Source organism: Schistocerca nitens, chromosome 4, assembly GCF_023898315.1.
Source record: "Schistocerca nitens isolate TAMUIC-IGC-003100 chromosome 4, iqSchNite1.1, whole genome shotgun sequence".
NCBI lineage: Eukaryota > Metazoa > Arthropoda > Insecta > Orthoptera > Acrididae > Schistocerca > Schistocerca nitens.
In genome coordinates, this window is record NC_064617.1 from 535,341,127 (window position 1) to 535,360,818 (window position 19,692).

General features: G+C 41.9%; 1 protein-coding gene across 1 annotated transcript in view; it reads right to left on the reverse strand.

Moving 5' to 3' along the window:
* The window catches only part of LOC126251312 (nucleoporin Nup188), a 255,349-nt gene that overhangs the window by 47,649 nt on the left and 188,008 nt on the right, over nt 1-19,692 (reverse strand). The window contains exon 19 of the mRNA XM_049951637.1: nt 14,318-14,655. Coding sequence (XP_049807594.1) covers nt 14,318-14,655 — 338 coding nt within the window. The remainder of the gene's footprint in view (nt 1-14,317; nt 14,656-19,692) is intronic.

Genomic DNA, 19,692 nt, shown 5'->3' on the forward strand with positions numbered 1-19,692 from the left:
AATTGCCGTGCTTCATTTCTGACTGTATCACTATTAGGCATAAGAATAATACGAATATAAACATGACATGATATGTATATTCTTCCGCGTTTGCTGTTGTCTCACACTAGTTTCGTAGTTTATTAGACAGACAGGATTTAAATGAGATAGCAGCAAACATGAAACAGTACATGGCAAAATGTTTATATTCGTATTATTCTTATGGTGAAGAGAATACTGAATGTGATTCACAATACATAAAAGTTCCTATTAGCAACCATCTCTTCTCACAGGTAGGAAAAAATTCAGAACATAAGAGTTAGCCATATTGACAAACATCCCAAAGAGTCTTGCCAGTCGGATTTTTGTAGTACATTGAAATGCTGCTGCATTCGAAGATGAAAATATGGAATTTGTATTTACTTCGTTGGGTAATGTATGAAAATGCAGAGGTCGAAACTCGGGGCGAAGAAAAAAGCTCATCTTCCACCTTTTTTTAAATTTATTTACTGACTCAGAGGTTTTGGCACCAGTATTTATCTTCGTGCCTGCAAAGCATGCCTGTGTAGCGCTACATACTCAATTGTAAGCCGCAGGCGGCTTTTTGGATTACAAAAACCGGAAAAAAAGTGCTGCTTAGATTCGAGTAAATACGGTAATAACCTTAGGGCAAAATACTCTCCTTTGTAACACTATCATTTTCCAAGCTCTCATTTCAATATCCCAAGCCGTTTACAAAATATGGGGAATGTTGTGTATACTTCATTCCGGCTTTATCGCTGATGCAGGTGACCGCAAAAGCATGTAATACATCAGATCAATTTTCTTGAGATTGGTAACGGACAGAGACCTCCATCCAAGTGTAAAGAAAAATTCAATATGTTAACTAAATTTCTTATGCAGGAACATATTATGTAATATTCACCAAACACAAAATCATAGCAACCCCCTTTTTTTTTTTTTTTTTTTTTTTTTTTCAAATTTTGGGCCGTGTCTAACTTAAATGCGGCTATCACAATAACTATGACCATTAATGAAATGATGGGCATGTCATCATGAATCTGACATACAAATCTATAAGTAAAACAAAGTTGAATTTTTTTTACCAAATAGTTTCCGTAAAATCCTGCAGAAGAGCTGCAGTGTGAGCACCTTCATTCTGTCATCAATGATGCTGGCAATTTTGGCCTCACCTTTCAAACAAATTAATGAACTCACCCAGTGCTTTGCACAAAAATTGGTCACTGCACACTGGCCACTATATCCTGTGCGGCCTCTGGAAGTATTTAGATTAATTGCAGTTATAGTGATGGGTAGCTTACTTGAGGAAGTATCACAAGCCATACGGGAAAATAGTACATATAAGCAAATCCAGGTGGGATCTCGGAATTAATTCTGCCCAGAGGAGAGTAAGAATTGGATTATAACCAATACTGCTGCAAACAGAATACTAACGAGTTGCTCATAGAATACTTTAAGTGAATTAACTGAAGCATGATAGTGTTCACTTGGCATACGTTGGGGAGCAGGATATGAGCCATTTTTAGGCGGGTTAAATCCTGAAAGTACACAGAGCAATATTTTATCAGATTCCCAAAACTATTACTCAGCTGAACAAAGTAATAACGTAAATACGGGTTTTGGAGGTAATAGATGCATTTCACGATAAACACAACAAAATAGACAAGCGGTGAGCAATTGGCAGGCAGAAGGAGAAAAGGAAGAGCAAAAGTATGGTAACAGGCTGTAACAAAGAAATCTTTATTTTCCAAAGTGGAGTGAAATTGTATCATTGAAGGTAACATGTTGAAGATGTGGTATGCAGGCCCTCGTAAAGGAGGATAGTGTAGTGGAGGAGGATCAGGAGCAGGAATTATGACGGTTTCTAAAAGGGAAGGGGAGGTTAATCAGTGTAATAAGGGCTACTAGGATGCCAAATTTGCCATTCGTGTGTGCTGAGGTTACATGCTCTGCTACACCTGTGCAGCACAATTTCAGCTATTGACTATGAATGGTTTGTAGAGCATCAGACAGTTTTTAAATGGAGAAGTTGAGAATGGATATGGAGAAATATGTGACTGCAGATAGATAAGAGTCTGAGAGTAAAGGGGATTTTACAAATTGAGGTTGAAACTGATAAGTATACCTGGAAGATTAACATGAGGGAGATTGAAAATATGGCTACGGAATGTGTTTTTTTTTTCTTTTTTTTTTTGTGGGCCAGTTTTGTTGCTAGGATTGGATTAGTTCCTGACGGGTCAGGACAAGAGTTTTATTTTAAGTTTAGGGTAATGAGTATGTTGAGTTTTGCCAGCAAGGTCAACGAGGAGTTATGGCAACAACTGATGACAAATACTATGTAGGACAAACCAGCAGAGGAATCTCGAACGCTTTGAAGGAACAGCTGACTCATCTAGATGGGTTCCTTAGGGAGAAAATCAAAAGCATATGCACAGATTTTCCTGATGTACGAGGGCATTTCGAAAAGTAAAGATACAATGGCTCACAGTCCTTAAATAGAACATTTATTTAGAAAACGTCAGTTACATCTTATTTACTGGATTATTTGTTATTTTTCGACATAATAACCCCCGTTATCCAAATATGTGTTAAGTCAGTGCACAAGCTTTTGTATCCCACAGTCATAGAAGGTTGCCGCCTGTTGCCGGAACCACATTTCAACTCCATCTTTGATCTCTTCATCGTCGTGAAATGATTTTCCACCAAGATGTGACTTCAGGTAACAGAAGACATGGAAGTCGGTGGGTGCAAGGTCCGGGCTGTATGGCGGATGGTCCAATACATCCCATTTGAATTGTTTGAGTAGTGCTTTGGTTACGAGAACTGTGTGAGGCCGAGTGTTGTCATGAAGCAAGCAGACTTCACTTGTCGGCATTCCCCTGGGTTTGTTTTGAATTGCCTTTCGAAGACGTTTCGAAGTCTGGCAATATGCAGCAGCATTAATTGTCATTCCAGGAGGCATAAATTCCAACAGGAGAATGCCTTGTCTGTCCCAAAAAACAGAAGCCATGATTTTCTTCGCTGAAATCGACGTTTTGCATTTCTCGGCTTTTGGTGAATTCGAATGATACCATTGCATTTATTGTTGCTTGGATTCAGGTGTATGGTGATAAACCCGTGTCTCGTCACCTGTCACAATGTGATCAAGGAACTCATCACATGCTTCAGCATAGCGTGTGAGGAAGTCACGTGCAAAGCCCATCCTTTTCTTTTTGTGTTCTTCTGTTAACAGTTTTGGAACCCAGCGCGCACACAATTTCCTGTACCCTAACTTGACAGTCACAACGTCGTAAAGAGTTGTCATTGACATGTCCAGTACGATCTGATGCAATTCTTTCAACATAAGGCGTCTATTCGCATGAATTGCTTCCTCCGTTCTCCGAAGAAGGGCATCAAAGATCACAGATGGTTGACCTGTTCTTTGTTCGTCATGAACATCGGTCCTATCTTCAGAGAAATATGGACACCATTTCGTTGATTCATAATGTTCCCATAAACAGAAACCATTTCTTCGTGAATATCCGCTGGTCGTTGACCTTTTGCTTGAAGAAAATGTATGACGGAGAGCACTTCACATTTGGCGGGATTCTGAATCGGTGCAGCCATTTTAAACACGACCTTCTCCAATCAGAAGCAACGTTCAACTGCTGAACGACCGCAAGGAGAAAGCTAATGATTCAAGGTTAACACCAGTGTTGCCAACTTGCTCGCCAAAACTCTTCTATTCCTCTGGCGTACGGTGTATCTTTACCTTCCGAAATACCCTCGTATTTCTGGAGGAGTTGGGACTGACAAATTTGGTTAAAGATCCTACCGAGTTAGCTGAATCCCTGTTAAGAAGTTACCATAAATCACCACATAGGATGAAAATATTGAAAGAGCTTGTAGAAAGGATGTCAGAACAAGGTGTCATGCAACCATCAAAATCACCTTATGCTGCTCCCATGTCCTTGACAAGTCTCAGGGAGGGAATCATCTGGTAGTAGATAACCATGATTTGATTAAGAAAATAATATTGAGATCAGTGCCACTACCAGACTTGCACTCCTGCTTTTGGTGGTTTAGGAGAGCAAAAGTGTTTACAACCTTAGATATGAATCAGATGTATTATCAAATACCAGTGGAGGAAGGTTCGCAGCCAGTCATTACATTCAGCAGTGATTGGAAACTGTTCGAATTCAATTGGGTGCCTTTCAGATTAGCAACAGTGGCCGAGGTGCTATGACAGATTATGGACACTGTTATCTCTGATATAAAATTTAAATACTGCATCATTACCTTGGTGATCTGGTGATACACAGTAGTTCCATTTATAAGCATATCCAACACTTGAGAAAGGGGTTTGAAAGTTTAAGAAGGGCAGTGCTCATTGTTAACCCACAGAAGGTGGTATCTGCCTACTCCTCTATTAAGTTTTTAGGACATGTGGTGTCAGGTGAGGTGATGCGGATTAATCCAGAGTGGGTATAAACCATTAAGCATTTTCTTCAGCTAGATTTATCGCCATAGGCAATTCACCAAATGAAGTGATGATCAGGCCCTCAGTTGGGTGCTAGCTTGACCAAGAGAAATGGGGTGTATTGCCAGAGTGGCTACTAGAACTTTGGTCTTCACATTCACTGTGAATAATACTAAGGGATATGCAAATGTGGTTGCCAATGGGCTGAGTCAGATGTTCAGCACTCAAGAGGAGAGCGTGGGAAATGACAGTAACAGGGAATGAGTTGAGTCAACTCAATTAGCAAATTCCGTACTTATTCACATACCACATCTATTTTGAGACATAACTGGATTCCGAGATGGGAATGAGCAGATTAAGGAGATTAAAGGAAGGTTACTGAATAGGGAAGCAGCAAACTGTATGCCCTAACTGATAAGGTAGTTTGCCGTATGGTGCAAAGTAGTGGGGAACTTAAGGTCATTATATCCAGAGAGTGGACTGCATTATTGTTTAAGTAATTCCTTGAGTCTCTGGCAGGAGGATAACTAGGAGTTTTTAAAACTCGAGAAGAAAGTAGACAACAGTATGAACAGTGATGGACAGAAGGATACGAAAGACAGTATCTAGTTGTGAGGTATGTGTCCTCAGCAAACTTAGTAAGAACAGCAAGAAAGAGTATCATTTGTCCAAAACCATGGATAGAACCTGGCAAAGAATGTATATTGATTTTGTAGGACTATTACCCAGGTCAAAGGTGGGAAATAAGAACATCCTAGCCTGTGTATACACACTTACTACATTCATTTGGTTATAGTCCACCCCCTACTACAACCAAGCAGGTGGAAATTAGAAAATCGCACAGTATTTTTGGGACCTTTGGAGCCCCAAAGATATGCTACTAACTTTACAGCTCATAGGTTGAAGCAGTTTTGCTTAAGGATAGGGGCACACCATGTAACCACTTCGCCCTATTATCCTAATCCATCTTGTGCATAAACAACTGACTGAAATCTTCAATTGGCTCTCATAGTGTACCACAATAAGGATCAGAGTGCATGTGACTGCTCATTCCTGTGGGTCACTATAACATTTAACAGCATGTGCCATGAGAGTCACTTATCCATATCTGCTCATTTACTCCTGGAATATCAAGTGGCAGCTGTATTGTGCAACTTATGGTCTATCAATGACCTTTTGCCTGAGAAGTGTGATGCTCAGTGGATGGTTGCACACTGGAGTTGAGTTAAGCAGAACCTCAAAGCAGCTCACAGGAAGAGGCCTGCAGGTACAATATGGGGTGGAGACCAAAGAATTATCTAATTGGGGATAGTATTTTTGCACACAATTTTCAAGGTGTCAGCAGGGTCTTGGAAAAAAGATCATTTAGAAAGTGTTACCTAGATTTAATGGTCCCCTGGAAATACATGAATTCCTCATCCCAGTGATAGTTCAGTTAACGGTCCTAAGAATCTGTAAACAAACAAGGAAGTCAGAGCTCACTTATGCCAACTCAAGCCAGGTTGTCACAGATGAGAATGAGCTATTGGCTGATTGCTGAGGGAGGGGAGGGGGGAGGGGGGAGGGAGAGGGGGGATGGAGGGGGAGGGAGAGAGGGAGAGGAGGAGGGAGAGAGAGAGAGAGAACGAGCGCACGGAGATGGAAGGAACCTGTGTGTGTGTGTGTGTGTGTGTGTGTGTGTGTGTGTGTGTGTGTGAAGGGGCACCAAGTGAGTGCGACAGTGTTTCCTGGATGGAAGCTTAGCTGGCATATGTGTTAGCTACGTGCAGAGAGGAAACTACAGGCACAGCAATTAAGAGCCACAGTGGTGCATGTAACAAGCCTCAGGCCACGAGATACGTGAAGTGTTAATGCAGCCACTTGGTTAATGGAAAGTTTGCAAAAGGTGCTGCTATTTGCCAATATTATGAGCTCATCTTTGTTGAACACTAAATTTTGGTGCATCATTATCACAATACTCATTCTTGTCTTCTGTGGATCGTGCAGCCTTGGTCTTAGAGACTAAATGTTTGCTTGAGTGTCTAGTATTAAAGAGATTTGTAAAGTGGGAGTTGTCACTAATTATGGAATTATCTGATGCTCACTCATGTCTGGCTGTTTATTAGTGGTGTTAAGTGACAGCAGTTGAAGTTATTTTCCTTCTAAAAATTGTTGTTATTTCTGGTCTCTGGTACTAAACTATTTCAGGTGTAGGAGCTGATACTGTCATGTATTAATGTGGACTGAGGTACACAAATGGAGCATATCACTGGACAAGGTGTGAGATGGAGCAGCAGTTGTGGCACAACCAGACATTACTAAGAAGAAACAATGTTTTGTTACAAACTGCATCAAAACTAATGTTAGTGAGCTTTAAGATCGTTTGGCTACCACTGAGGCTTCTATGAGTCCCAAGCAAAATTTGTAAACTCACTTGCGCATTCCTGTAAGTTTAAAGATTTTATAATTGATGTGGTTATACTTATTACGCCTTATTGGTAAGTGCGGAAAGGAGGAAGTTGATTATGGATTGGTTCCTCTAGGAAATAATTTCATAGAAAGTGTTTACACTGTACTGTGTAACTGCATTGAGTATTGCTGTTGGTTACCAGAGGCCAAGTTGATGCGACTTCGTAATTTTAAAATAAATATTTAAAGTGCTTATGTTGGCCCTACCCAATCAACCACTCCACCCTTTCCATTGTGGCCCAGTTACTTGTAATAATTTATATACTTTATGAGTAAAGGAGATCACTAAATTCCTCCAGTTAAATTCATATTAATATATACACTGACAAATTTACAACAATCTTTCCTATTAACTGGCTTTGTTCATGTACTGTATTAACTGACGGTGATATTTGTGGTGCAGAACAGAATATACTGCACTTTTCAAAATTTGAGAGAGCCGATAACTAAACCATTTTATGCAGTCAGACCTAAATCTCAGATACTACCAACTGGTAAATGACAACTTACTTTACACAGGAAAGTACGAGTTAATGAGCCTAAATACACTATGTGATCAAAAGTATCCAGACACCTGGTTGAAAATGACTTACAAGTTTGTGGTGCCCTCCATCGGTAATGCCGGAATTCGATATGGTGTTGTCCCACACAGCCTTGATGACAGCTTCCACTCTCACAAGCATATGTTCAATCAGGTGCTGGAAGGTTTCTTGGGGAATGGCAGCCCATTCTTCACAGAAGGCTGCATTGAAGAGAGGTATCAATGTTGGTCGGCGAGGCCTGGTACGAAGTCGGCATTCCAAAACATCAGAAAGATGTTCTATAGGATTCAGGTCAGGTCTCTGTGCAGGCCAATCCATTACAGGGAAATTATTGTTGTGTAACCATTCCGCCACAGGCCGTGCATTTTGAACAGGTACTCGATCGTGTTGAAAGATGCAATCGCCATTCCCAAATTGCTCTTCAACAGTGAAAAGCAAGACAGTGCTTAAAACATAAGTGTAGGCCTATGTTGTGATAGTGCCATGCAAAACAACAAGGGGTACAAGCCCCCTCCATGAAAAATACGACCACACCATAACACTATGGCCTTTTCAAATTTTACTGTTGGCACTACACATGCTGGTAGATAACGTTCACTGGGCATTCACCATACCCACACCCTACCATCAGATCACCACATTGTGTATCATGATTCGTAACTCCACACAACGTTTTTCCACTGTTGAATTGTCCAATGCTTACGCTCCTCAAATTACGCGAGGTGTCATTTGGCATTTACCGGTGTGATGTGTGGTTTATGAGCAGCCGCTTGACCATGAAATCCAAGTTTTCTCACCTCTCACCTAACTCTCATAGTACTTGCAGTGGATCCTAATGCAGTTTGGAATTCCTGTGTGATGGTCCGGATAGATGTCTGCCTATTACACATTACGACCCTCTTCAACTGTCGGCAGTCTCTGTCAGTCAACAGACGAGGTCGGCCTGTACACTATTGTGTTGTTTGTGTCCCTTCACGTTTCCACTTCACTATAACATTGGAAACAGTGGACCTAGGGATGTTTAGGAGTGTAGAAATATTGCATACAGACGCATGACACAAGTGACACCCAATCACCTGACCACGTTCAAAGTCCATGAGTTATGCAGACCATCCCAGTCTTCTGTCTCACGATGTCTGATGACTACTGAGGTCACTGATATGGAGTATCTAGCAGTAAGTGACAGGAAAATGTACCTAATATAAAAAAAAAATTGTTTCTGGGGGTGTCCAGATACTTCTGATCACATAGTGTAGGTGACCATGTCTAACACTATTCAATTACACTGCTATTTCTACATTAATTGTCCAAAACATTATAACCACTGCCACTACAAGACTGAATGCCACCTATGGAATTGCAGGCATGTGACACAGTAACACCGTACGGAACATACACTACTGGCCATTAAAATTACTACACCAAGAAGAAATGCAGATGATAAACGGGTATTCATTGGACAAATATATTATACTAGAACTGACATGTGATTACATTTTCACCCAATTTGGGTGCATAGATCCCAAGTAATCAGTACCCAGAACAACCACCTCTGGCTGTAATAACGGCCTTGATACGCCTGGGCATTGAGTAAAACAGAGCTTTGATAGCGTGTACAGGTACAGCTGCCCATGCAGCTTCAACATGACACCACAGTTCATCAAGAGTAGTGACTAGCATATTGTGACGAGCCAGTTGCTCGGCCACCATTGACCAGATGCTTCAATTGGTGAGAGATCTGGAGAATGTGCTGGCCAGGGCACCAGTTGAATTATCCTGCTGAAATGTAGGGTTTCGCAGGGATAGAATGAAGGGTAGAGCCACAGGTCATAAAACATCTGAAATGTAACGTCCACTGTTCAAAGTGCCATCAATGCGAACAAGAGGTGACCGAGACGTGTAACCAATGGCACCCCATACCATCACGCCGGGTGATACACCAGTATGGCGATGATGAATACACGCTTCCAATGTGCGTTCACCGCGATGTCACCAAACACGGATGCGACCATCATGATGCTGTAAACAGAACCTGGATTCATCCGAAAAAATGACGTTTTGCCATCCGTGCACCCAGGTTCGATGTTGAGTACACCATCGCAGGTGCTACTTTCTGTGATGCAGCGTCAAGGGTAACCGCAGCCATGGTCTCCAAGCTGATAGTCCATGCTACTGCAAATGTCGCCAAACTGTTCGTGCAGATGGTTGTTGTCTTGTATACATCCCCATCTGTTCACTCAGGGATCGAGATGTGGCTGCACGATCTGTTACAGCCATACGGATAAGATACCTGTCATCTCGAATGCTAGTGGACCGAGGCTGTTGGGATCCAGCACGGCGTTCTGTATCATGCTCCTGAACCCACTGATTCCAAATTCTGCTAACAGTCATTGGATCTCGACCAACACGAGCAGCAGTGTCGCGATACAATAAACCGCAATCGTGATAGGCTACAATCCGACCTTTATCAAAGCCGGAAACGTGATGGTACGCATTTCTCCTCCTTACACGAGGCATCACAACAACGATTCACCAGGCAACGCTGGTCAACTGCTGTTTGTGTATGAGAAATCGGTTGGAAACTTTCCTCATGTCAGCACGTTGTAGGTGTCACCACCGGCACAAACCTTGTGTGAATGCTCTGAAAAGCTAATCATTTGCGTATCACAACATCTTCTTCCTGTCGGTGAAATTTCGCATCTGTAGCACATCGTCTTCATGGTGTAGCAATTTTAATGGCCAGTAGTGTATAAGACAACCCCGAATATAACAACCCCATCCCCTGTTTTAAGAGGCCCATTGAGAAAATTTTGTTTCTAACATATTTTGACTAATGAACATTATAAACTGACGATATTATGAACAGGATAGATTGCTACTCACCATACAGTGGAGAATCTGAGTTGCAGATAGGCATAAAAAAAAGACTGTCAAGCAAGTAAGCTTTCAGCCCAAAAGGCCTTCATCCTAGTCAGAAAAAATAAATAAAAAAAATAAAAAAAAATAAAAAAACACACAAATTTGTGTGAAGAGCATCTTGATCAAATCATCCCTGCTGATCATGGATAACGACCAGATAATTGTGTGCAAAGCTGAATGTCAGCTGTAATGCCTTGGAAACAATGTTGGAACAATTGAGAATCCAACATATGCACTTGCAAAGTCTGTGTGATATGGGTCCCACAGATGCTTACAAAGGAACAAAAAAACCCTTCAAATGGAAATTTGTTGGGACCTGCTGGACCAATATGAAGCTTAAGGTGACAGTTTTCTGAATAGCATCGTCACCAGAGATGAAATGAGGTGTCACCACTACGAGCTGGAATCCAAAGGCAGTCCATGGAATGGCGACATGCGAAATCTCCGTCGAAAAAGAAATTCAAGATGCAGCCATCTGCAAGCAAAGTGATGTGCAAAGTCTTCTGCGATGGCCAGGGTGTGGTTCTTTTGGATGTCCTGGAGAAACTGTGAATTCAGCACGCTACAAGACAACACTGACTAATCTGAAAGCCCGAATTCCCAGGATAAGGCCAGAGAAGAAGACCAACTTTCACCTGCAACATGATAACACCAGGCTCCACACCAGTTTTGCCACCATGCAACTCACTGCAAAAGTCGGCTGGACTGTCTCACCACATCCATCATGCAGTCCTGATTAAGTGCCTTCAGACTGCCATCTCTTTGGGCCTCTGAAAGATGGACTATGTGGCGAACATTTTCAAGACTCGGATGCTGTTATCAAAGCTGTTAGGAAGTGGTTAGCTTCAGCTGGTTCTGATTTTTACAAGTGCAGCATGCAGACTCTGGTTCATCATTGGCAAATTTGCATAACGAATGGTAGTGACTATGTTGAGAAATGATGGTCTGTAGCTGAAATACTGCTCTGTTTATCTGTGCTGATGTGATTTATGTATCTGCTGTAGTTTCCATGAATAAAAATAGGAGGAATTACTTTTGGAATGACCCTCGTGCTTATTTGACAGTCTTTTTGTTGTGCCTATCTGCGACACAGTGTCTCCACTATATGGTGAGTAGCAATTCAACCTTTTGTAATACTGTCATTATTCCAGCCTGGATTTTCCGTTGTTCACAATTACAAACTGTTTTAGTGATATAAAGTATCTGTCTAAAATGTTAAAAGAAGAAATAAAAGAAATGGTTTACATTAATTTTTATCTCCAGTTCTTTTTTTGTTCACTACATAAGCCAGTCATCTGTAGTACCACTATTTTTAATCCTCGTCATCATCATCATCATCATCATCATCATCATCATAATCATCATCACTGGTAACACTAACCGAGTTAATAATTTCACCTAATGAATGAATGTGAGTAGTTCTGTTGACACAAAAATTTAGCTGTGTCCTCCAAATATACTGCAATTTCCAAGGTTGTGGTTAAGATAGGACCTGAGAACGCAGGTGCTTTTTCTTAATATGTAGCAAATTTTGCTTCTTTACTGACTTAAGAATGCGACGATATTTCTTCATCTCTCACTTCCAAGCATATCATCTGCCTGCTGCTCTCTCACTGGCTGCAAAGAACCAGCAGCTGACACTCTCTTTTGTTCCCATCATACCTCACAGTGAGTGCTGACAAACTTGGTGCACAAAAAATTTACATTGTTGCTGGCACCTGTGTAGACTTTTACTGTCTCTGGCAGAAATACACACTAGTGGCGAGTAGTTGTCCAACTTTAAAGTCAAGTCAGTTCAATTCTGACTACAAACAGATTCATGCAAACTGCAATTTAATTCTGACTGGTGTTCATAAAAAGCTACGGCAGGTGGTAACATTCACATGATAACAGCACAAAAAATTCGTTGTCCACTTACAACTCCGCTCCCCATATCCGTTTTAATTCTCAGTCAAGCTGGTGTCATTCTTCTCCATCCTACCCTTCTGAATTCTTCAAAATAAATCTGCACATGACCTTAACTGTAAAAGTTTCGTCTGTAGCAAAGACATCCCCTATATTCATCTGCTACAGAACGTAAAAATGTTGACCTTAACAGCAGCAGATTAAGCTGCGAATAACAAATCTGGGAAAAACAGTCCAACTTATGATCGGGTAAATATGGTATATAAGGAGAGCACAATCAACTGAGAAATCAGTCTGCAAATGATATGGACTGCAAATGGGGAAATCCTTTGACATAAGTGATGTTGGCAAAGGGCAGATTGCTATGGCCTTGCAACTGGAAAGAACATTTTGGAAAAGGCGAAACTGGTTAGCTGTTTGCTTGCTACTGTTGTGAGTATCTATAGAAAGTAACTCAAGCACAGTCATTCCATGAGTAGATGATGAAGTGTTGGATGACCATGTCTCATCATAGAACATGGAGGTTGGAGGATTGCCCAATGCCTGATGTAGATAGGAGGAAATTTGTGGCAGATGTTGCAACTGAATATAATGCTCATGCAGAGACAAGTGCTTTGGAGAACACTGTTCAGCACACATTATTGAACATGGAGCTCCACAGCAGACAACCCTGACATGTTGAGTCAATCACATCATCAATTACAATTGCAGGGAACATGAGATGATTGTAATTGGAACATAGATCAATGGAAAAGTGGTACCTAATAGAGATCTTGTTAGACCAGATTGACGGTCATGTCCGGTTACAACATTATTAAGGCTGGGATTGTACCAGAGATGCAAGCTGGTGTGGGCAGCATTACACAACGGGGGACACTCACTTGGGTTTCTATGGGATTATGGTACTAAGTGAGGGCACCATCATTGCTGTAGACTATGTGAAAATTATCCTGGACTGTTTCCATCCCGTCATGCTTAACGTCCAACAACCAACAGCGATGGCACCCTCCAGCACAATAATACTCCATTTCACAAGGACAGAATCAAGCGAAAGTGGTTTTAGGAGCTTGATAGTCAACTTATGTCGATGTCTTGGCCACAAATTCACATGATCTGAAACTGAAGGAAACATACAGAATGCTATCAGGCACCAACACCAGTTCACAATTTACAGGAATCACATAATCTATGCATAGACATCTGGTGCCACATATGTCTGGAAACATACGAATGACTTGTCGAATTCATGCCACACAGAATTGCTGCTGTATTGTGATCCAAATGTGCACAAACATGATGTTAATCACAACTGTATTGTGATCCAAATTTAGATTGGGTTGGGTTGATTTGGGGGAAGAGACCAAACAGCAAGGTCATCGGTCTCAGCGGATCAAGGAAGAATGGGAAAGGAAGTCAGTTGTGCCCTGTCAGTTGTGCCATCCTGGCATTTGCCTGAAGTGATTTAGGGAAATCATGGAAAACCCAAATCAGGATGGCCAGACACGGGATTGAACCGTCATCCTCCCAAATGCGAGTCCAGTGTGCTAACCACTGCGCCACCTCACTCGGTGATCCAAATGTGGACAAACATGTTGTTAAGGAGGTGGTCATAATGTTTTGGCTCATCAATGTAGATTACAGCACATTCATAACTTTACAAATCTTTCAACTAAAATGTGGTGAAACTCTTCCTATACTACCTAAATCTAGACTACATTGTGCTCATTTCCTGGAAAAATGATACATACTATAAAACAATACCAGTTCAATATTAGAGGGGGGGGGGAGAGGGAGGGAGGGAGAGAGAGAGAGAGAGAGAGTAGTGAAATAAGGGGAAGTGTATTTGTAGCTGACTTTTTCAGTTCACAGGCAGTTGTAACAAAAAGAAAAAGTAGTGCCATTGGTAGATACTACAGAAAATGTGGCATCACACACACACACACACACACACACACACACACGGTATTATTTCAACGAACTCAGTTACAATGTGTGTAGTAATTAGACTTCTAGAATACTTCATAGCTATTCATAGAAAACTTACCATGCCTATTTCACGTATGTGAGACAGAATTCTTCCATATGTCTGAAGCAGTGTTGGGATTAAACTTGAACATCTGTAATTATTAAGCCAGATTTGTCTTCCCTGAAATTGCATCAAAAATTTGCGAAGAAGACATAATGAAAGAATGCAGCTTCCAGCCTTTTCAGTTTCTTTAGATGATGCTACTTCTGAGGTATTAAGCCAATTTTCGATTTCCTTTGAACCATGTTTCCCTTCTTCTGTCATTGCTTCTTTAATAACAGGCTTCTCCAAGCTTGTCATTTCAAATGTCACAATAGAAGATATTGCATATAATGTACTTTCAGATGCAAAGTCATCTGTAAAAGAGATGTTACACTCAGGTCTAGGAAGACACAAATGAGGATATATTAATATTATATAATATTAATAAAATAAAAAAAATAGCTACATCAATATCTGCACTATTGTGGGGAACACAAGTAGCTGCAATTGTGTTTTTTTTTTTTTATCCGCTTAATATTAACTCGTTATCGATACTTTGATTGTAATGAAAATACTAGAAGAATGTAATTAGCTTAGAAGTAGAAGTCACACACACACACACACACACACACACACACACACACACCTGTACATCCACACTGTATTTACTGTTCTGAGACGGTATATGCACTTGCACTGGTGAGCTCAAGCAGCACACAATGATAATGATGATGTAGGGCAATGGATAGGAAGAGGGTGACAGAACAGATCAAGGGGAGACTGTGAAGAGGGTGTGGGTGAAGGATGAGTCAAGTTAGCATCTTCGGGTAATATAGGGTAGGAGGTTTGTGGAGATTCAGCCAAGGAGGATTACAGGACTCAAGGATGTGTTGCGAGGGTAATTCCCACCTAAACAATCCACAGAAGCTAGCATTAGGGACCAGATCTATATGAAACAGGTCACAAAGTAGTCACTGCAATCAAGCTTGTTGTGCTCTGCTACATGATCTGCCACTGGATAGTCAACTCTGTTCTTGGCCACAGTTTGGCAGTGACCAATCATTCTGCTTTCACATGTGGCCCTGCCTCTGAGAGCACTGCCTGTGACAAGACTGTTGTGGGATGTATTGAGTGGGTGTCTCAGAGAGGTCTTGCAAAGGTTGGGACGGGGTGTGGCATAAAGATGGATCTGGATGTTACTTGCATGGAGTGGGTTGCAGAATATCACTCTGAGAGGGATGGGAAGGATTGTGAGAAGAATATTCTATTTCCAGACACAATGATGTATAGTTGAGCCTCTGGTAAAGGATACTGTTTAGTTGTGCCATCCCACGATGATATTCGATGAGGAGGGGGATGCTCCTTTGCAGTTTTTGGAGATATTAAGAGGATTAAAGAAAATAGCACAGGAAATATCTCTGCAGATTTAGAGTTTTGGGGGATAGTGTCAGTTTGTGAAGACCTTACTGAGACCATCAGCATACTGGGCAAGGGAATTCTGGTCACTGGATATGTGCCAGCCACAAATGGCTAGCCTACATGGGAGTGGGGGGGGGGGGGGGGGGACCAAACTGCTTGGTCATTGGTCCCAACAGGTGGATGGATGGATGGAGTCATCACAGAGGTGGAGGTGATCCAGGACGGTGGTGCTTTTGGCTGAGGACAGGTGAAGTGAATGGAGGAGAAGGTGTTGAGGAATGAGGATTTAGTATCTTGGCAGTGGCTTCACATCATGTCACATCATGAAGATGTCATCAACGAAACTGAACCAGACAAGGTGTTTGGGGTCTGGATGGCTAGGAAGGTTTACTCTAGATGCCCCATAAATGGTTTTGCATAGGAGGATGGGCAAGCAGGTGTACACGGCCATACTGCAGATCTGATTGTACATTTTCCCTCAAAGGTGAAGTAGTTATATGCGAGGTCGTAATTAATTAGATGTTAAAGGAATGAAGTGGTGGGTTTGGAGTTGGAAGCGTATAAGAAGAAGTAGTACTCAATAGTTGTGAGGGCACACACGAGGGATGGTGGTGTTTGGGGAGGTAGCATCAACAGTTACGATTAGAAAACCTGTGGTAATGGGGTTTGGATGGCTGAGTGTCTGTGAGCAAAGTGATTCTTATCTTTAATATGGGAGGAAAACTACAATGGGGTATTTAAGACTGATGGATTTATGGATTTTGGGAGGTGTGCAAGGGGTCACAGAGGTAAGCAGAGAGATGGATTTGGCCTGGATACTCTGGGGGATCTGAGTAGAGATTGAGGGTCGTACCAGACTCTTAAGGTGAAATCACTATGGCAGAAGCCTTTATCTGCTGGAGGTTGATTAAATAAGGATTTGTCTTGAGAATGTGGAGTGCTGTTTTCTCTTCCGTTCGGAGGTTTGTGTTCCTGGGCAGAGATCCAGGGAGGAAGAGTGAAGCTAACTTTGAGGTAAGGAGTTCCTGGAATGTAACCAGGAGGTGATTAGTTGGGAGAGGAGGTGTGTCACATTTGGATGGCGGTATGAACTAGGAGAGGCAAGGTACTATATTGGGACTAGGCTGGCTTCTATTGGAGGGACTGGTAGCAAAAAGGGTATCCAGTGTAGGGATTGGGAGAATGAGTAGGCTTTGACAAGTGCAGCATATCTGAACATGGGTGTGGGACTGAAGGTGAGGTCTTTGAATAGGACTGAAACAATCCTACAGCTTCTCGCATTCATATCCAGTGCACTTACAGTTCCTCCCTCTCATGGGTACGGAACTCAATGAAATGATTCGACAAGACAACGCCACCGCTCGGCTCCACACCGAAGATGATTTTATCACATCTCCTTAATCTTCTGTTGTGTCCTTCTGTATATTATTCTTGTCAGCAGCTTGATGCTTGTTCTTACACTTATCTACCCTTGTCATCTTTGGACTGTGTGGATGATGTTTTTCCAAAAGTATGATCATATGCGTCTAGACTCAGATAACGCACACCAACTTGAGTAGTTGGCTGCTTCTTTGGCCTATTATCTATCCCTTCTGTCTCATTTGATCACAAGTCTTTCAAAGGTCTATGAAGCTCTGACTCTAATACTGGATGCTTATGTCTTCCATATTGACTCCATTTCTTCCTCAATCACGTCCTCAGCCAAGTCCTTACCCTCGTAGAGGCATTCAATGTAATCCTTCCATCTATCTCCTTTGTCCTCCACACTTAACAGTGGAAATTCCACTAAAAACTTAATACTGATGTCATTGCTTTTACTTTCGCCCAAGGCTGTTTTGAGTTTTCTACCTGCTGAGTCAGTCCTTTCAATGACCATATTTCTATTTTCAATTTATTCACATCTTCCCTGCTCTTCCTGATTACTTCACTTCTAAATGACTTATGTTTGTCTATTTCTCTGTCCCTGGACATTTTTGTACTACCTACTTTTGAGGATCAGTAGAAGTATTTTTTCCGTTACCCAAGGCTTCTTTGCAGTTACCTTCCTTGTATCTTTGTTTGTCAATCCAAAATCTGTGAGTGCCCTTTTTAGAAGTATTGATTATTCTTCAACTGAAATGCTTAATCATCACACTACCTATAGCCTTAAAATCTTCAAACACATGCCATTAGTCCTTGGTACTTGAGTATCATACTGATTCTTCTGGATGATTTTAACTTCATACAACTCTTCATCATTACAAAATTGTGATCTGAGTGTATATCTACTTCTGAGTGTGCCTTACAATCCAGTATGTGATTTCATCTTCTTGTACCTACAGGTCTTTTCTGAGAATACATCTTCTTCTCCTGAAATTTGAATCACATATTTACTACTGCAAGCAGAAGCTTACTGCAGAACTCAATTAGTCTTCCTCCTCTCTCATTCCTGCCATGAAGCCAATACTCTCTCATAACTTCTCCTTCCATTCCTTCCCCTAATACTGTGTTCCAATATCCATCATTATTAGATTATCCCAGATGCAGGTCACACAGTTCCCAAGAAGTATAGGCCAGTGTTTTGTCAGCACACATCTGGCCTTCAATAGCATACCAGAAATGCCCCATCAGGTTCAGATCAGATGAATTTGGTGGGGAAGTCATCAACATAATTTCACTATCATGTTCTTCAAATCACTGTAGCATGGTTTTGGCCTGGTAACACAGAATGTTATACACTGGAAAATACTGTACATGGAACGGAAGACATCCAGCATGAAGGGATGCAGGTAGTCCCTAATAATGTTCACATAGTTCACAGCTGTCATGGTGCTTCGGATTACTACCACAGGTCCCATGGAAACCCATGTGAATGTCCCCCACAGTGTAACGCTGGCCATCAGCCTGAGTCTGCATAGAGTGGCCCATTTTGAGCAGCCGTTTACTTTGAAAATGGCCTGTCTGGGCATGAACATCAACTTGGTTTCACAAGGGAAACCACTCACGCAGAGTAGCAAGAATATGGTGTCACCAAGTGGTATCGTAGGCTTTCGTCAGGACAAAAAAAACGGTAATGAGGTGTTGACGCTGAGAAAAAGTCATTTGAATGGCAGACTCCAGATAGACCAAGTTGCCAGCGAAGGAGAGACCTTCCCGAAAACTGCCCTGGGACGGAGCCAGAAGGCCCCAAGACTCGAGGAGGCAACACAACCACTGGCTCACCATACATTGCACAGAACGTTGGTGGGGCTGACAGGATGATAACTATCCACATCTAGCGAGTTATCACCAGGCTTTAGCACTGGAATGATGATACTTTCCCGTCATTGCGATGGGACTTCACCATTTGCTCCAGATGTGCTTGTAGATGGCAAGGAGGTGGTGCTGATAATCCGCTGCTGGATGTTTAATAATTTGGGAATGGATGTGGTCAGGACCAGGGGTTGCGTCAGGACAATCCGCAAGGGTACTGAGGAATTCCCACTCACTGAAGGTAGAATTATCTGGCACAGGGTGGCATGGAGCAAAAGACAGATGTTATCATTCCACCCACTGTTTTAGGAGACATAATATGGGGCAGTAATTCTCAGATGCAGAGGTGCAAGCATTATGCTCGGCAAGACACTCAGCAATTGGTCTGGACCGGCATATACAGCTCCATGTGTGGAAATTTCAGGTATACCTATAGGAGTCTGATATGCATAAAGGCATCTGAACTTGGTCCAAATGATGGAGATGTATCTTTCCCAACACTCCTGCTTCTGTCATTTGATGAGCTGACAGAACCGGACGCACAGCCATTTGAGGGCAATGAGATGTTCCAGCAACAGATGATGCTTATGAAGTTGAAGGGCTCACCTACAATCTCTAATGGAAACAGCAATTTCAGACGACCACCAAGGTATCGACTTCTGCCGGAGGCAACCTGAGGAACAAGAGACGGAAAATTCAGCTGCGGCAACAATGGCAGTAGTGATGGTGTGCATCACCACATCGATGTTGCCATGCAATGC